The sequence below is a fragment of the Eschrichtius robustus genome, chromosome 5 (assembly GCF_028021215.1).
Source record: "Eschrichtius robustus isolate mEscRob2 chromosome 5, mEscRob2.pri, whole genome shotgun sequence".
NCBI lineage: Eukaryota > Metazoa > Chordata > Mammalia > Artiodactyla > Eschrichtiidae > Eschrichtius > Eschrichtius robustus.
This window is the reverse complement of record NC_090828.1, coordinates 66,083,581-66,103,457: the sequence shown is the minus strand read 5'-3', so window position 1 is coordinate 66,103,457 and position 19,877 is coordinate 66,083,581. Positions and strand designations below refer to the sequence as shown.

Sequence of the window (19,877 nt, the reverse complement as noted above, 5' to 3'; positions counted from 1 at the left end):
GCAGCAAGAGAGGCCGCGATAGTGAGAGGTCCGCGCACCGCGATGAAGAGTGGCCCCTGCTCGCCGCAACTAGAGAAAGCCCTGGCACAGAAACGAAGACCCAACACAGCCAAAAAAAAAAAAAAAAAAAATATTTGCAGTACAAAGTCTGGTTCCCAACCATGACTCCATCTTCTCTGTTTTGTGCATCTCACGATTAACTATTTCTTGTGTATCATTCTTTGATCTTCTTCAATCAAACACAAGCAAATATCAATATACATTCTATTTTTCTCCCTTTCTTACATAAAATGTAGCATGCTGTGCACTTTATTCTTTCTTTTTTTCACTTATTACCATATCCTGGGGAATTGCAATATCAGCATGCGGACAGCTCTTGTATTTTCTAGGTAACTGCACAGTATCCCATTGGATGACTGTACCATAGCATATTTAAACAGTCACCTAATATGGTTTCTTTTTGTTTTTCAATCTTTTGCTACTACAAAAAATTCTTCAGTGCATAGCCTTGTAAATGCATTTAATACGTGTGAAGATTTTAAGATAATTTTCCTGAATTAAGCTTCTTGGGTCAATGGGTAAATATATTTGTAGTTCAGAGGTTCTTAAAAGTATGTGCAGGGACTTCCCTGGTGGCACAGTGGTTAAGAATCCGCCTGCCGATGCAGGGGACACGGGTTTGGGCCCTGGTCCAGAAAGATCCCACATGCTGCGGAGCGACTAAGCCCGTCCGTCACAACTACTGAGCCTGTGCTCTAGAGCCCTCGAGACACAACTCCTGAGCCCATGCGCCTAGAGCCCGCAACAAAGAGAAGCCACTGCAATGAGAAGCCCGCGCTCTGCAATGAAGAGTAGCCCCTGCTTGCCTCAACTAGAGGGAAAGCCCGCGTGCAGCAACGAAGACCCAAAGCAGCCAAAAATTGGTTAATTAATTAATTAATTATTTTAAAAAGTAAATGCAATATTTCTCTTTCCAATGGAACAGGTAACAAAGTACTAGCCCAATATGTGCATTTTATTAAACTTTATTACAATAAGAAAAATTGGGTATTTATTAACATTCTTTTTTCCTGCTATCATTCATATATTTTGAAATTATATTATTTATTTAATATTGAATGAGGCATATACAGACTCTCTAAGAAACTGTAATATATGTCTTCCAAAACTAAAATCCTAGAATATGAAATTTGGTGCTATAATAAGTATTCTGGGGAAAAATGATTTGGCATGGTGACTTCATGAATGTAGACTCATGATGCATTTTTTTTCCATAAAAATATGAACTCTCACTTACCAGAGCACCTGTGCTGAGCAGAGTGACAAGGCCAATGAAACACTTAAAACAACTGTTTTCTACTATTTTGCAGCAAGTTTTCCTTATGTTCTGCCACATTTTTCCTTTCTTGGAGTCTCTGCTGATTTGAGCAGATGAAGATCTTCGTCCATAACCTGTCAAGAATGAAACTATTAAGAACAGAAATCTAGAAAACTCATGAAAAAGTAAACATTCCAAATGTCTTAGCAAGTATTTATTTACAGTCTAATATAGGTGGTTTCTGACATAAATATTTGATTTTTACCTCTATTGTAGTGACCACTGCAATCACTGAGGAAAAAAAGAAAAACTTAACTTGTGAGTTTGGTAACAGTAGGAGGAAATAAATTGTGAAAGGAAGAGATGACGTAGAACATCCTCTTACCCTGCTGGGTAGAGTCTGAGAATAGAACTCACCTCCACTCCTACAAAACACACACACACATACACACAAGACACACACACACCATCTTCTGATTACTACATTTTTGTATAATGCCTGAAAAGTCATTCTCTGAAGACTCACATGGCATAACAAGCATTTCCATTTAAATATACAAATATTTATGACATAGTAAGAGGTATAATATCAGTTAAATAAATTAAATTGATCCCAGCTCTTAGGTGGCATGGGAATGGAAATTTTGCTTGAGACTATTTAAGGAGCTAAGCTTGGATTATGGAGTAATTTGTGGGTGGGTTACTGGTGTATGAGGTTGAATTCTACCTTCTCGTCAAGAGAGTTAGCATAAGGAAAACGTGAGGCTTGAGAAGGGTATGATTAACAGGTAAGAGAATGAAGAATGGAGGTGGGTGGAGTTTAAAGTCAACACATTTTAGAATTTTATAGAATTTTACCTAGAGTCAATTTATACATCTTTGGTCAGAAAAATATAGAAGATGTTTCCTCCCTGGTCTTGTATGATACAAGTGCTATAACTCAAGCTACCGAGAGCGGATTCTTATTTTTGAATATAGGAATTTGAACATTTAGCAATTACCATTTTGATGATTTCCAGTGATTTCAAATGTTCAGAACCTACAGTTATTTGTTAATCTTGTTAGGAAACTAATTTGAATTATAAGTCATTGAGGGGTGCATGCTACATATCTAGTGAGTCAGTCAACTGACAGAAGCCCTGTACATTTCTTAATATTCATGTGGAATATATAAATACATGACCATTACGTGATTTGTTTTCCTATGAGTATTTTAAATAATGACCCCATTCCACGAGTTATAAAAACACACACACGTACACTAATTTAATCTTTTTAATAATCCCATGAAGTCTTATTATTATTCTCGTTTCACATGTTAGGAAATGAGCCAGAGAGAGGGTAAGTAAAAGCTAGTAAATGGTGGGCTGGCATATGAACTCAGGCTGTCTGATTTCAGAACCAACACTCTTAACTACTTCATTAGACTCCCTAGGAAGTAGGCCCTTTCTCTCTTTTCCAAATACTGACTTTTTCTTTGATATTCATTGTAAGTTTCTATCAGGATTCATATGGGCATGTGCACATGTGCATGCACACAAACATGTTCATGTGTGTGTATTCCTTAGTCAAGTTAATAAACTCTTTAAAATTAAAAGTGTATTCAATAGTATTATTTAGGTTAAGAGAAATTTAGTCTAAGTTCAATACAATTTTCAAAGGAATTAATTTTTTTCTTACCGTTTTTAAGACGCTTTGGTTTTCCACGTTCATAGACCATTTCTTCTTCTTCAGAGATAGCAATATCAACCGTACTGCATTCAGATGAGCTAAATTGCTTTACCTTCTGAAAAGTAAAATCCCACCAAGAAAGCTGTGATTAAAGTTTCATTTACTCACTGTAGTTAAAGTTTATTTTATTTTCAGAAAAAAGAAAAATTATGTACAGAAAGACTACTGTCAGGCGTAAAAGACTTCAGGCCAATTTCATAATTGATATTAAAATGCATACATATCTCTGGGACTTGAAGTTTTAAAAAAATATTTAAAAAATTAATTTAAGATAAAATAATTTTTAGATTAAAATTAACATATAGTTAATAACACTGTTCTAAAAGATGTGCAGGCTATCTCAAATTTCTGAAAGGAAAGATCTAGGTAGAATATATAAAAAAGAAAATTATAAATATTTTGTTCTACCTCTTTGTCTTTTGCACAGTAAGTGTCAAGGACATAAAATTAGAAGTTTTGTTTGCTTTAAACCATATACAGTCAATTGTAAGACATCATGGTGCTCAATTAAAAAAATAAAATATCCAGCAGGATATTACTCTTAAATAAGCAAATCTTTTGAAAAATTATTTCATTTCCCTTTATATTCTATTATTGATAAAATAAGGGTATAGCAACACACTGATTTGTGAGTAGACAATAAATAAATTAATATTATATAATGTTTGAGCATTCAATAATTGAAAATTATACATTTTATATTTAAATGCTTTATTAGAGTTTTTAAAACCCTTGCACATAAATTATTTGATGACATTTTCCCAAAACTGTGTGAGTACTTATTATTCTAAATTTATAAATAAATCAATTAAGATTCAAAATTATAAATCATTTTAGTAAAAGATTATTTAATGGCCAATATATATTGCTACATTATGGAAAAAACAAGTTTCAAAATCTGATTTAAATTTTGTTATTTTTATGAAATTTATATAGTTATATATTTGTAATAAAATATGAAAGTTTAAATACCAAAGAAAGAAGAGTATGAATCTCTGAATTATCAGAGCACATGTAATTTTTATATTTCATCTTTGGCTTTTGGTAGATCAACATCCTAAGTGCTCTTGGGCTACATAATCTGGAAAGTGTTATAAATATATAACGAAATACATAAATGAATAAATCTTCTTTGAGTAGTTAACCAATCAACAAGACCAAATAATTATGCAGCTTAAATGACAACTTCTGAAACTTCAACATTTACAGTTATATTAATTTCCATCTTTCCTATGTATTTTCATATCTCCAACTTTCTAATGAGATTGGCAAGAAGTTTCCCATTTCCACATGATGTGCTGTGATAAATAGTAATTTTACTGAGAAATGGATGGTAGTACATGCCTTATAGTGTTGTTATAGTTTAAATAAAATCAGCTAGCACTCTATAAATATTCATAAATATTTAAGTGAAGACATAGAAGTGTGCTGGAGAAGAATACTTTTCATTTTCTAATAATGGTATTAATTAAAGGAAAATGAACCCGAGAATATGGGGTGTAATAAGGAGTGAAAATGATTCTCGGAAACAAAGATGCCTGCACTAGAAACTAGAAGGACTTTGAATAATTGAAACTTAATTCCTTTTAGAAGGCCAATTTGATAATTTATTGCAGAGAGCAGCTGCCAAGCCAGAAGAGGTCTGGGAGATAAGATGGTGGCAGAGACTTTGGGGACCTGGAAAAAGATATTCTCTGCCCTTCTCCATGCCAGTGAATGAACTAAAACGATTCTCCAGTGAAGTCCAATGCAAGTGGCTCACAGTGCAGATGTGATCTCTATAGATGTAGCTTTGTATTAAATGATAGCTCCTACTAACACATTATGCTGCTTGCAAATGAAGACAGACTGTATCCCGTAGGTTATACATTTTAAAAGCTAAGTGAATAGCAGTATCTGCCCTTCTTTGAATATGACCCTTCTCCCCCACCACCCCGCGTTTATAAAGTTGCAAAATGTTCACAATTCAAACTGGTGGTTTTTTCCTTTGTTCTTTTAGTCCACTCAATTATATATGTTATAATATGTTGCAGAAATGAACTGACAAGAATCTTAAAATTTTAGCAAGCAAGAAAGTAACTTTTAGCACTCTTCTAGTCCCATCTTATATTTTAAACATGATAAAGCCCAGGAGAGTTTGGTGATTTCTCCAATAATACAAATAGATTTTAAAAATGTAGGTTTCTTCAATATGCTTTTCATCACCCCATGCTGCTTGCTCATTAACAGACAGACTATTATATTTATATTATCTGATGTTTACTAAGTGCTTACTATATATGGGCATTATTCTATGCACTATTGAACTATTTTTCTTAATCTTTCTATCTCCTCTAAGAAATAGATACAAGTTTATCCTCATTTACAGACGAGGAAACTGAAGCTTAGAAAGTTTAAGAAACTTGATCAGCAGCAGAAAATCAGGAATCATTGAATTGAATGGGTAATCTAACTCTGGAACTTCAGCACTGCTTCACTTCCTTATCAACAATGCCATCAATCAAAAATAAGAAATCATGATATTAAAACAACTTACCTCTTTGCTGCTTCCATCACCTGACTTGCTCTGAATCTCCTTATTGTCCAGATTTTCTATATCAGATTCTTCTGACGCAATTGGTACAGTTTCTGAGACATTGGGACTGGGGATAAGTGACTGACTCCCATTTTCGGTCATTGTGTTTTTCTCTGTGCCACTGCTTTTATCCTTATCCTTGAGGAAATCTTGGGTGTTGCTCAATTCAGAGAGAGTATGGTCAGAAATATTCTCTTTAACATATATATCACTTACATTGTCCATTGTTTCCTCTAGAACATTTTGGTTTTTGCATAATATTTTAGAAAGCACATAATTTATTCCTTTTTTAATCCTTGCCATTGCACGCTGGAGATTTTTTGCTTCATCATTCTCTTCAGTTGTTGTAGCCTTGTATGAACTAAATGAGCTGACCAATGCCAGAAACAGGTAAAGTATCTGAATGAGGAAGTAAACGAGGTTAAATGCATCTCATTTTTTTGTTTCCTTTCAAACAACAGCAACAAAATAATCTTTTAAAAAAGCTGACCTGAGATTTGAAAACAGCATACACACTACAATGCTATTTAGGCTATTCAGTTTTTGTTCATCTACAGTGGGCCAGGTGCTGTGTTAGTGGTTTGTATAGCCAGAACTCATCTCAAGGTCACAATATTCTATGAAATATCATTTGTTTCTCTTTTACAGATGAAAACCACAAAGCTTACAGATGCTAAGTATCAAAGATCACACAGGTTGAACATAAGTCTATCTTATTCCAAAGTTTGTTTTTTTTCACTAAGCCAGGTTAACTTTCCCAAGGTGAGAAAATGAATTGCTACTCCAGATGGCTGACTTCACTTTAGCCCTAGCCCAGGAAGATGTGTAATGACATCTTCACGGGTTCTGCAAACCCATGAGGAATCTCATGGGGAGAGAGCTATCCCTGGTTCTGAAGCCCACATCTAACTTTCCTTGTGATGTGCAAGCACAGGGATTGGGTAGGTTAATTGATTCTCTGTGATAATAAATTTGGTCAAATAAGAAAGAGATGAGTGATGGAAGAATCATTCCTAATATTTGCAAGTTATTTTGAATTCGAGGATAGTGTGTATTTCGACTTTTACTATCACTGAGAAATAAGATCAAGGCATGTACATTTTCCAGAGAATCAGATTTTTATTTTGTTTGTTGTTGTAGGGTATAGATTATAATTTTAGATTCTAGTGTTGGAGATTTATATTGATTATTCTCTTAGACTTAAAGTAGTAATTTGAGCATCTTGTCTATTCTGGCAGTTTTCTCTCTTCTCTTCAGATATTTGAGCTTTTGAAGATTTAATTTACTTTATGATTTGAGCTTTTGAAGATTTAATTTACTTTATGCTTTACATATTATTTTTAAAGGGAAAGGTTCAAATGTTATACATTATGTGTAATAACATGTATTTAACTTACATAACATTTTCCTGCTTGTATTTCTGATTTCTTCATATATTAAGATCTACTCTTAAAAATACTTATACTGACAATTTATGTGTACATAAAATAAAATAGCTAAGTATATGAAGATCTGCAGCATTCATTTGTTAAAATATCTTTCAGAATTTTGGATCTATGTGAAGAGGTGAATTCTCAAGCACTCTGATAATTACTGTTTCTCATGCACATATACACCTAAAATATTATGAAGTACCCACCAAATCGTGTTCGTGTCTAATGAATTACTTTTACTTCTCAATACCCAGATCTTTTTAACACTTAGGAATAGAGAAAGCTCAAATGAGACTCACTCATGGAAAAGTCAAAATATTTTTGCAGATAATAAAGTCATCAAATAAATCATCATAATCGTAACCATAGTTTTGGTGTAGCAATAAAACGGAGGGTATAAGATGGCTCAGCATTGGAAATTTCTTGCAGGTAAGATCATCTGAACAACTAACATATATTTTCTATAACCTACAATGACAGAATCTCAATGGAAAAAAAAAAAAACTAAAAAGACAGTAATTGAATGCCAATACCCCCAGAATAGTTTGACTGTTCTCCCACTAGTGTCCCATTTTGACATTAAGGCTTATTTACAGATAATCTGGGCAGGGGCTCCATGGCCCTTGTAGGAACTAGACTATTAGCATCTCTATCATTCTCAAAGGACAAAGGAAAAGACCAAGTATAATTTAAGGTAGTTGGTTGTTTCTTTTTCCTTTGTTTGGTTAAGTATTGTCCACGGTGAGAAAAATGAAAAGGGTGTTTAGTAAGAATTTCATGACTATAAGCTTCATATGAGTAGAAACCATGTTTTCTCTTAAATAGACAACCAGCACAATGCTAGGCACAAAGTACATGATAAAAAAATATTTGTTGAAAAATTAGTTAATTATGGAATGAATGAAAGAATAGATTTTTGTGCCAGGATTTGAAGAAGGAAAAATTATGCTACAGCAACTGTATATTTAAGAGCTTACAATGTAAGATTTCTTATATCTTAGACACACACACTTCCCCCATATATATATATATATATATATATATATGCATATATATATATATGCATATATATGCATATATACATATACAATAAGAGCGTTAAAAGGCTGAAAATTAAGTTCAAAATGCTCTGGAACCGTGATATAAAGAAAGAACTTTATAACACTGTAAAATGCTACTGCTTTGTTTAAGTGCGCTCTGAATTAAAAATAGCCTAGTCTCTTAAAAGATTAATAGGAGGACTCATGATCCCTTCCTTCATGGAGCTTACAGTTTAATAAGGAAGATAGACAAGTACATGAACAATTAAACATAATGCCAATGTGTGCATATGACAGGAGTATGCCCAGGGTAAATAGAAGCAATGAGGAAATGTGCTGATACAATGGAGTCTAACCTGTGATTTTTTTCCCCCACCTTTTGGGAGATGTGCTTGACCTCTATGACTTAGGAATAAAAAGTAAATATTGAGTCTCTTTTTTTTCCTGTTTTTTTTTCCAAAAGAACGATTTTGTCTTATAAGCCATTTTTTTCTTAGAAGAAGTAAAAGGTAATATCACTCCAATTACTGGAAATTTAAAAGTGAAAGCATTTCCTTTTAGTGAATGCATAACAGTTTTATAGATCAGTGGTTTTCCAACTTTGCTGCACAATTTAATCAAATGAGGATTTAAAAAGAAAAATCCTGATGACCAGGCTATGTCCACATACCAGTAAAATCAGAATCTCTGGGAATGAATCCAAGACATTAGTTTATTTTTCTTAGTTCCCCAGGTAATTCCAATGTGCAGTCAAATTTGACAACCAGTGCTACATTTAAGTGCTTCTTAAAATTTAATGTGCATACAGATCACTTGGGGATATTGTTAAAATATAGATTCTGATTCCACAGGTCTGGGATGGGATCTGAGAGTCGTCATTAATAACTACTGGGATGGGATCTGAGAGTCGTCATTAATAACTATCTCCCATAAAGCCAAAGCTACTTTGAGTAGCAGGTTATAAGCAGTGCTATCCAATGGAGATATGATGCATATCACATATGCAATTTTCCAGTAGGCACACTAAAAGTGTAAACAAAAACAGGTGAAATTAATTTTACTAATATATTTTATTCAACTAAATGTATCAAAAATATTATAATCAAAATGCATTCGATATAAAAATTATTAATGAAATCATTTACGTTCTTTTTTGGGAGGTAAGACTTCAAATTCAGTGGGTATTTTACACTTATGACACATCTCAAAGTGGACCACTCATATTTTAACTGATCAATGGCCACATGTGGCTAGAGGCCACCATATCAGACAGCACAGTTATAGACCACTGGCTTCCATAAGTCCACATTGTGAAAATGCCAGACTACAATACATCAGTTTTTCAAGGAAAATTTTAAAGCATGGATTACTTACCAATAAGTTTCCAACTAAAATCACCATCATGTAAAAAGGAATACAACTGAATTGGCCTGCTACCTTAAAGCAATCCCATAAAGTCTCTATCCACTCTCCACAGAGAATCCGGAATACATTCAGGAAGGAGTGGAGGAAATCATGCATGTGCCAGCGTGGAAGTTGACAGTCTTCATCTATGTTGCAGACGTATATTTTGTAATTTGAACCAAACAGCTTCAGGCCAAGCACAGCAGAAAAGAATATGAATGTGAACAACAGCAGGACCAAGTCTTTCAGGGCCATCATTGAGTTACCAAGAGTCAGCATCAAAATCTTGAAAGTTGGCCAATATCTCCCCAATTTGAAAATTCGCAACTGATAGAGCAATGTAAAAACCAGAATAAGAAAAAAACAACAAAAAATCTGGTCACTATTCATTACAATGTACATTAAAAATTTTTATCAGCATTATACACATATACATATGTAGTCTTTAATGTAATATTCAGTTTTGAGAATTATTAATACTAAGCACTGAAAATTCAGTTTATGTACAATTGTTAATACATCTTACATATTCTATAGTTTTTTACTGTAAATCCATGTATATTTTCTTCTATTGATCTGTCAATTCCCATTCAATATTACACTATTATAATTATTCTAGTTTTATGTTTTAATATCTGGTAAAGCAAGTATCCATTCTTTGTTTTGTTTTTCACAGTGTATTGAATATTTTCCCACATTTTGACATATAGATGATGCTGGAAAAGTCTTCAGTTTCCACTGAATTCCATTGACAGTTCTATTGTGTATTTACCTTTAAAAATAACATGGAAGACCAAACATAACATTCTAGGTTTAGTCCGAATATTTCACTTCTTTTCACCAGGTTAAAAAATTTTTATTTATATGGCACAAAATCACCTTAATATTTGGGTCATCTAAAATCCATATATTATTTTTATATGTGCTATACCTTCCTCAACTTTTTCTGGTATATAGTTGGCTTTCTGGACTCAGGGGTAGGACTTAACAGTTATCCATGTAAAACTTAATCATCTTAGATTCAGTCTGTTACTAGTCTTTCAGATATTTTGACACTACCTTTTATTACATTGTCTGTATTTCCCAGTCTTGTTTCATCCATAGATTTGAAAAATACAGCTTTTATATTTTTCTCTTACTCATTAGACAAGCCTATGGATAAAGATTTAAGATAGGATTCTGAAGAATTATTTGGATAAGATCAAATCTACTTAATTGTTCTTGATATCTGCTACATTCCTTCAACTTGTTACCAAGAATGAGACAATATATTATTTATCAAATGCCCAACATTTCTATAAATATCATTCTAATAACATTATTTCTTTGCCTAGTTTTCTGATGCTTTTACCACCACCTACATTGCAGGCATATAGTGATTCTGACTTGATAATTTTCTAATAACATTTTATTGGCCTGACCATTCTTCTTTTACAAAGTTTTCTACCCTACATTTAGAAATACTCATCTGATTCTTTAGTTACACACTGGCTTACATTCAGCTTCTGGGACTCCTTATTATCCTGCTTCTCAAAACTGACCCAGTATCACTGACTCTGCTTTCTAAAACAGTATCTCAAATTTGCTGTATATATGGCATATTTCCTTTAATGCCTGGGCCAAACAACAGCATTGGAGACTACTTACTCTTTTCTGGGTTACTTTCTAAGCTTGATACATATGAATTAATTCATTTACTACCTCCAATATACCAAAAGGATAGGTATTACTATTCTTCCCACTTCATGTCTGAGGAAACTGAGATGAATTTTTATAAAATAAAATTTAGGTCTTGGATTCTACTTACCACCCTGAATGATCGAAAAACAGCCAGTCCATGAAAATGTGTTACATAAAGTTCTACCAAACCATGGAACACAATTAGGCTATCATAAATGTTCCAGCCTACTTGGAAATACCCATACGGATGCATGGCAATTATTTTAAAAATCATTTCTGCTGTGAAAATTCCAATAAACACCTAAATAAAACAAAACATAGAGATGAGAATATGATTCCAGTAGCTCTATCAGAACCCTCACACGCAGAAACTGTAAATTTTCACTGCCATCTTCTTCATATTTCCTCTGTCAAGATCTGATTAGTTTCAGAGTCTGTATTACAAGTACAGGCTCATAGGTTTTGTTTGACAATCTAATGTCAAACATTGTGTAATCTTCAATTACTTTAATAAAAGTCATCCTAGAAGAAAACAAAAGAATATTTGAGAGTGAAAATCTTTTCATTTTGAATAGTTCCTTTTGGGATAAAGAGTACACATTAAGATAGTTAATTTTTAAAACTGTAAAAGAAATTTTTCAAAAGTATATATGATCCAGAAAAAAAGCAAACCTATGGAAATTGTCCTTTGAAAACTACACTGGCCAGAAATAACTAAATTACTGTTTTGGTATCAAGTAAATGTACAGTTCAAAATTGGTAGCAGTTGGCTGTTTGTATTAGTATCAAGCAACTAAACAAAAATAAAAAATAAAAGCAAACGAAATTAAACAATATATATTTGCTTGAATGTGACTTGTTTTTAAACTCATAGAAATCTTTGTCTTTTGTATTGTACGTGGAAAAAAAAGATGGGTGAATCTCAAAAATACCTTGCCAAAAGGATAAGCTCCAGTCTAAGATTAGGTGCAGTTGTAACAGAATTCAAAATTCAGGTGTCAGTGAAGCACTTGTGTCTGTTATTTCACCTCTGCCCTACCTTGATCTAGGGGTTACCATACCAAAAGATGGGATATTTGAGAAGGGAGAGGAAATAAATAATTTCTGCTTAACCTGACTGCCATGCAGTTAGCTAGAAGTATTTAATTTAAATGGACTCTAGCTATAAATCTATTCAATGATAAGAATATTTACAAAGCAGGGCTGGGGGAGGTGAGGTGAGAAAGCATGAACACAGTACTTCATCTAATACTCATATAATGCATTTGCAACATTTTGGAGTTATAAAGTAAAATAACGGGGATAATGATGACTAAAAAAAGTTGAAATTGCAAAAGAAAATAATGTACAATGAGATTCTTACCTGGTTTTCAATGTTGAGAATGTTGTTGGTTTCTAAACTCATTGGGTAGTGTTCTAAGGCCAAAAAATGTACGTTTAGAATTATGCATATGGTAAGGAAAAGATCGGTAAATGGGTCCCTTATAATCATATGGACAAACTCTTTCAACTTTAACCAACAGGGAGAACAATTCCAGATCAAGAAAGTTTTAGCAAATCTATACCAACAAAATGGGCATCTCTTCCTGGATTTTCTAAGTTCTGAAATGAAAGAATAGAAAAGTTATGCATTAGCTAATTGTTTATTTAAGCTCTAACTAGTAGAAATTTTTGACTTTTACAAGCAAAGGGAGGTTTGAAACTAGACTTCTGATTTTGAATTAGCATATAGAAATATTTTGTATTAATAAAAATCAGAGTAAAGTAAATTTCTTCTATTTTGTTCATGCTTGCGAGTTAGACAAATGAAAATGAGACAAATTATGTATTAGAATCAAAACATAGGAGTACCTCTCAAGAGGTATATATATATATGGTATATAACTGAGAGTATATTTATAATTTTAGATTTACATGCTTTACAAAATAATGTCTTTCAATATTGTCTATTGTCTATGATTATATTATAGTATGTAATATATAATAGTATTAATATAATAATACTATATAATATAATAATATTATATATTATAGTATGTAATATATAATAGTATATATTATAGTATCATATTATAATATGATTATATGTCATATTGTCTATGATTACTAGTTATATATATTTAAAAAGCAGAGACAAGTATAAAAAGGACCTTAATAGGTTAATGTTATATACACCAAACTGTATTTTAGTTACAAGGTAATACTTCATGTTGTTTTCAGTGTTAAACAAAGAAAATTCCTTGGCACTCTTTGGTTCCTTTTCCAGTGTTTAAAACACTATGCTTATGAAATTTTAAAGTATTGTTTATCCTAATAGTCTCATGCTATTCCTTAAATTTTAGTTATCATCATCTAAAATTCTGAAGAAATTGGAGGATTTCCTTAAAAGTGAATCATATGGGGACTTCCCTCATGGCGCAGTGGTTAAGAATCCACCTGCCAATGCAGGGACACGGGTTTGAGCCCTGGTCTGGGAAGATCCCACATGCCACGGAGCAACTAAGCCCGTGTGCCAAAACTACTGAAGCCTGCGCACCTAGAGCCCACGAGCCACAACTACTGAGCCCACGTGCCACAACTACTGAGCCCGCGTGCCACAACTACTGAAGCCCACGCACCTAGAGCCCATGCTCCGCAACAAAGAGAAGCCACCACAATGAGAAGCTCACACACCACAACGAAGAGTAGCCCCCACTCGCCGCAACTAGAGAAAGCCCGCGGGCAGCAACAAAGAACCAACACAGCCAATAAATAAATAAATAAATAAATAAATTAATTAATTAATTAATTAATTTTTAAAAAAGTGAATCATATGAATGGTACCTTCCATAGTGTCTAAATATTTTTTACTTTACCTTCTTTATGTCGGATAGTAGTATCATCCAACACATCCAAAGAAGTAATCATAGAAGTTGATGATCTTTTCTTCATTTCTATTTCTGTAGTCTTGGTCTAAAAAGAAATTTGATGAGTCTAATACTGGCTTCTCCCCTTTGTAGATCTAAGACTATAACTATAAGAAGGCTTATAGCCTTCTTTAAAATGCTGATTCTTACTTCCAAAAGCCTTTCTGTGTTCCATAATTTGGCACTCTTTACACTATAGTTATTATTAAACTGACTTAGGATTATTTGGAAAATGAATGCGTATTACTTGCAACTCAACAAAATCATTTTATATTATGAGGTCAACTATAAAAGGAGAAAACCAGAGAATGATAGTGGTACTACCCATATTTGACAGAGAATTCAGTGTACAGTTTAGAATTATTGTGGAATATCCAGTTGGCAAACATGCTACTGAACAATAACACCTTACATTTCTCTAACACCTTACATTTTTTACTTGGGGATATGTTAACTATGACTTTGTAAACTCTCTTGATAAAATCAATTATTTGGTGTTGAGATGATGAAATATGTCCCATGTAATATCAGGTAATAGAATGAATTTTAAAGGATATTTTTGGTTCGAACATATTTGATAATTCCAAAAAGGAATCACATCTTTCCGTCCCTCATGACTCTTGAGTAATGGTTTTAAGACATCCTCTGTTTTGCTGATGTGGCTACAGAGTTAAAAAGAACCCTTGCAGTGGAAAGGCACTCAAAACTCCTCGGCTTCGATGCAGACGTTACAAGTTCTACACATTCATGATTATCACAAGTATGGCCCCAGATGTTTCTAGTGGCCATGTATAAATTTTGTATTTGAATTTAAACTGTAAGAAACTGGCAATGGGTAGATGATATTGCACCATAGAGCTCCCAACAGTTTTTACACTTGGTACACACAGAGAATAATAATATTTGTATGCTTGTTAATTTGGTAAATAGGTGAGCCTAATAGGTGAAATAAATAGTAAATAAATTTTAATAGGTGAGGCAGCTTTTGAATAGAGATAACTGGCATGGGCCTGCTGCTGCCCTAACACTGAGGGGATTCGTGGTTGAGGCTCACTGAAAACCCATACCCAGAGCACCCTGGTTGGCAGGTTCTGCTGAGGTCTATCTGAAGTCCCAGAGTAGATATCAAGGGAATCATCACATTCATCTCACTCCGTAGGAGTCAAGTCCTTCTAATTTAAATACTAGAGCTAGAGGAGGTAAAAACCAACTGTACTACATACTGAGTTCCATCAGGAAAACGACAGATTCTTTTTATCTACAGATCTCTGTTGCCTCACTTTTTTCTTTTTAACTTAAAAAGTAAGCAAAAGCTCAGGATGTGAAGCTAATTTATTTATTTAAACCAATGCTTATTCCAGAAAGTATTTTCTTGGCTGACTTACAAGGCTACATAAAATATGTGATAATTTATATAATTCCAAATTTCCAAGAGTTAAAAACCAACAGAACTATAATTTTTCTGTTATTAAAGTCTGATAGGAATTTCCCAGGTGTTTCTTCATAAAGATGATACTTTGTCATATCGTGAACAATATCCTCCACTATATTCTTAATACCGAGGAATTACTTCTCACAGAGCTGCTTCTGGTAGTGACGGTGACAATGTTTGATGAATTTACAACAAAGAGCAATCCAGTAAAGTTCATCATCTGTGACGGGGGGAGCAGTGGAGCGGGGAGAGTAATAACGTTATTGTTGAGACAGTCAGTGCTCATTAGTGATTTGGCTTGAACTATGGATATGTTTTAGGATACAAAATGAACAAACCACATATCAGTCTAGTAATATATTTCTCTCAGTTGAACTTCTCAATAAGTGCCCATACGTTGGCCAACTCCTCAGGATATAGCTAGTTTACAATGTAAATTGAAAGGATTATGACTCAAAAATCTCCTTTTTGGAAGTTTAAGAGCTAATAAGGACATATGCCTGAATTTTAGACAATCCAGCATTAAAATTAAACTGGAAGAAGGGGCTAGGATTCTTTTCACCGCTGGTTTCAATTTTCTCTGGAGGGGAGATATGAAAAAGGAAGAACCCAGTCATACTTCTGGCATTTAGCAATGAACACCTGAAGTGTTCGTCTTGGACCCAGACTTCCTCTCTCTACTGCAACCCCACTGGCCTTTTTAATCCTCTGACTCATCCTGACTCATTCCCTCCTGCCAGAGAGAATGGACTCATTCTTCAGATCTCAGTTCAAGTGCCAAGTCCTCAATAAAAACCTTTCTGACTCAGAGAAATCCTTTATTACAGGCTTTCAAAGCACTATGTTTCTCACTTTTTTAACACTTCCCGTATTTTCATTTAATTTTTTTAGTGGAGAATAATACTCACCAGGTACCCAATAGGTTGCTTCAACCATTAATGACGTTATACTTTCCATTTTTCATGTATTACTCACCCTACTTTTTTCCTGAAGTATTTTAAATCAAATTTCAGATATCATAAAATTTCAGAATAAGCTTTTTTAAAAAGATAGTCACAACACCATTATCACAATCAGCAAAATTAGTAATTCCTTAATATTATCCAAGACCCAGACCATGCTCAATTTTCTTTCATTGCTCAGAAACATTCTATTATAGTTGACTTGTTCCAATCAAAATACAAAATGATATGCATTTTTTTTGGTTTGCAGTTCTACTGATTATCATGATTTTAAATTTATTTAGCCTATGTGATTTGTTAAAGACACTGAATCACTTATATTGTAGAATTTTCCACATTCTTAATTTGGCAGATTATGTGTTTTTAGTTTAATTTAATGCATTCTTCTCTTTCCTATAGTCTCTGGAAAAAGATGGTTAGATCTAGAGGCATATTAGACTTAGCGTGGATTTTGGCAAGAATATATTGTGGTGTTTTATGTTTCCTATTTCCTAACATCAGGAAACATAACGTCTGGTGGTCCTAAAGTTACAATTTATTTTTATAGTAATTTTATAGTTTATCTCCCCATTAGACCATTAGCTTCATGATGATAGACACTGTATTTGTATTTATTAATTTTAAAATCTCCAATGCTTAATACAATGCCTAACATACAGAATATTGTCAATAATGTTTAATTATACAGGTGAACTATAAGGATGTCAGTTTAGATGGGCAAATTTTTTTTTTAATATTTATATTCCTACAGTTGTATAAATCATTCTTTTCTAAGGTTTTGCCAATAACTGACAATTCATAGGAAAGTTTCACCTACAAACTGTGTAACTGATGAAATAATATTGTTTCAGTGTTGATTCTCCAGAACAATGATGGTAAAGTGATGAAAAATGGGTTCTCTTTCTCAGTGTTGAGAAATCAATTACCAATAAATATAGATCAAACTTTGTAACTGGAACTTCTCAATAAAGATTAAATTTGAGAATTTGTGAAGACACTAATTATGTGTCTGGCACATAGTTGACACTCAATAAACATTATATACTATTATTATCATCATTATTACTTTAATTATCCCTAAAAGGGAGACATAGTCAAAGACTTAAAGAATTTTATATTGACAAGTATTCTCCATATGGACGGCAGTGCCTTCTTGCAGTTGTGTTCTTGTCTTTCCTATAATTAGACATTACCATTTTTTCAGTTGCTTAGTATATTCTAAGCAGTGCTAAGTGCTTTATAAACGTTTATTTAATTTGAATCTCACAACAACCTATGACACAGATATTATAATACACACCTTACAGATGAAGAAGCTGAAGTTTAGAAAGGTTAACAGACTTGGCAAATATCATACATCTATTAAGTGGCTAAAATGGACTTAAATCTATATTTATCTGACTGCAAAACTCTGATTTTAGCCAATATGATGTACTGTTTTCTTATAATGTGAGAATATGAAACACATATGTAATTTCCCAGTAATTCCAACATTGGAATTAGAATCTGTCTAGGGCTAAATCAGGTTGGTCACCTAGAGGGTCCTCAGTATGTGCCATTTTAAATTCTTCACTGTCCAGTGTTTTCTTATGTATAAATAAAAAAGGAAAAGAAAATACATCTTGTGAAAATAACTTTTATTCTCATTTTCCCAGAAAACTTTTGCATGACAAAATGTTCTAGTACTCTTCCAGGAACAGAAATCTTTTATAATTGAAAGATTTTAATTAAAACCAGAAAGGCTTTATGTGATCCAAATAGCCAAATGAATGGAGATATTGGGAAATTAGGAAATAATCTAAGTTCTTCATAAGCAGAGCTAATAGGGCATCTCATCTGGAATAAGAGAAGTATTGTGCTCTTGAATGCATTTGTGTGTAGCTCTTGACATTTGAAATGCCACTTGAAAACAAATTACACATTCAACATATCATTCAGACTACAATCATTCAATATGAAGGACCTCAGACTCATTTCTAGAGACAGAAAGCTTTTGTAATTTGTTTTTCTGTGACTTCCTCAAGGGTGGTATGATGGCTATATTTGATAGCTTCTTTTTATACATGTTTTCTTCATATGGTCTGTAATTGCTTCATTTTTCAATTGTATGCATTGAAACCTCATAGATACACATATCAATAACTTGTCATTTGGTATGATCCTATATCATATCATTCAGGCCCCACTTTTTAGTGGAATGACTTTTCTAGAGCTTCTCTACTGATGACAACTTAATGAAAGGGTTATATAAAAGGGAAGTTAACATTTTCCCCTTTTTGGCCCAGCAGGGGCCTTCGGTATTAATGAACTTCTTAGCCAGCCATACTACACGTGCCAGAGTGAATCTTTTGCCCTTTACTTTTCCTCAGCTCTTTTTATCTTTTTTATATGAGAGGATCCTGGATATAGCTCCTTTCTATCTTTTGTTTGCTCCCTCAATCTGTCCTTTTTACATCTACTAGAAAATATAGTTCGAGTATTTTTCCCATGTAGACAATCTTTATTAGCAAGTGTTAAGAGTGCAAAAATAAATATTCCAGAAGGACGGAAAAGAAGGCAGGGCATGGTTCCCTTCCCACAAGTGAGGGTCCTGTAACTAGGCCAGTGGGGTGGGAGCACTGGACTTGCTTGTGATCACTTTGGGCCAAGCACCCTCCAAAGAACAAGCTCCTTGGCAGGGGGGCTCCTCCCAACACAGAGGAAGGGAGCAACACCTCAGAAGAGGCATGGGTTCCGTCCCCCTTAGGCTGCTTTGGCTTCTGCCCACTGCACACCTTGACAGCTTCTGGGTAGGGGTATTAGGACACTGAGCTAAACCTATCCCTCTCTAAACCTAAGAGGAGGTGTGAGATAGCTAGGTCCTGTGGAATATAAGAAAGTTACTTCTGGTTGCTTTTCTAGGTCCTGTTCTTCTTTTCTGCACACTTATGGCACAATTTAGATTTTTAAAGATAATTTTCTACAACTTCTTTAATGTTACTTCTGTCAATACTTTTAGATTCATGGGCCAAATCTTTTGCTATGAGGCTAAACATCTGAAAATATATTCAAACACAACACTAAGGTCATTGAAAATTAGAGTAAAACTGTATTAAGTTTTACTGATCATGGATTTAATTATTCCACAGGTAGAATAACTCCTTAGGTCAGGATGCACAGTGCATTTCCTCTTGAACGAGTAAGAAAGTCAATAAAGTAAAATTTTTTCCTTTTTTTACAACTTCAGTACTATACTTTGATCCATGCTTTTAGTACTTTCTGATTTGTAAATTATGGAAGGCACTGTCACTTTTGAGTTGAACACTGAAAATTTCCAAAGCTAATTCTTATGTGTCTGAAGCAAGTTTAAATTAATAAATTATACCTGCATTAAGAGAAGTCAAGTTCAGAAAATAT

At 33.4% G+C, this 19,877-nt stretch overlaps 1 protein-coding gene across 1 annotated transcript in view; it reads right to left on the bottom strand.

Annotated features, from left to right (window-relative positions):
* SCN7A (sodium voltage-gated channel alpha subunit 7) overlaps nt 1-19,877 on the bottom strand; it is a 63,057-nt gene that overhangs the window by 22,249 nt on the left and 20,931 nt on the right. The window contains exons 10-16 of the mRNA XM_068543951.1: nt 14,037-14,133; nt 12,545-12,783; nt 11,309-11,482; nt 9,472-9,828; nt 5,586-6,023; nt 2,999-3,104; nt 1,298-1,452 (exon numbers count right to left, since the gene is read on the bottom strand). Of these exons, the coding sequence (XP_068400052.1) occupies nt 1,298-1,452; nt 2,999-3,104; nt 5,586-6,023; nt 9,472-9,828; nt 11,309-11,482; nt 12,545-12,783; nt 14,037-14,133 (1,566 nt within the window). The remainder of the gene's footprint in view (nt 1-1,297; nt 1,453-2,998; nt 3,105-5,585; nt 6,024-9,471; nt 9,829-11,308; nt 11,483-12,544; nt 12,784-14,036; nt 14,134-19,877) is intronic.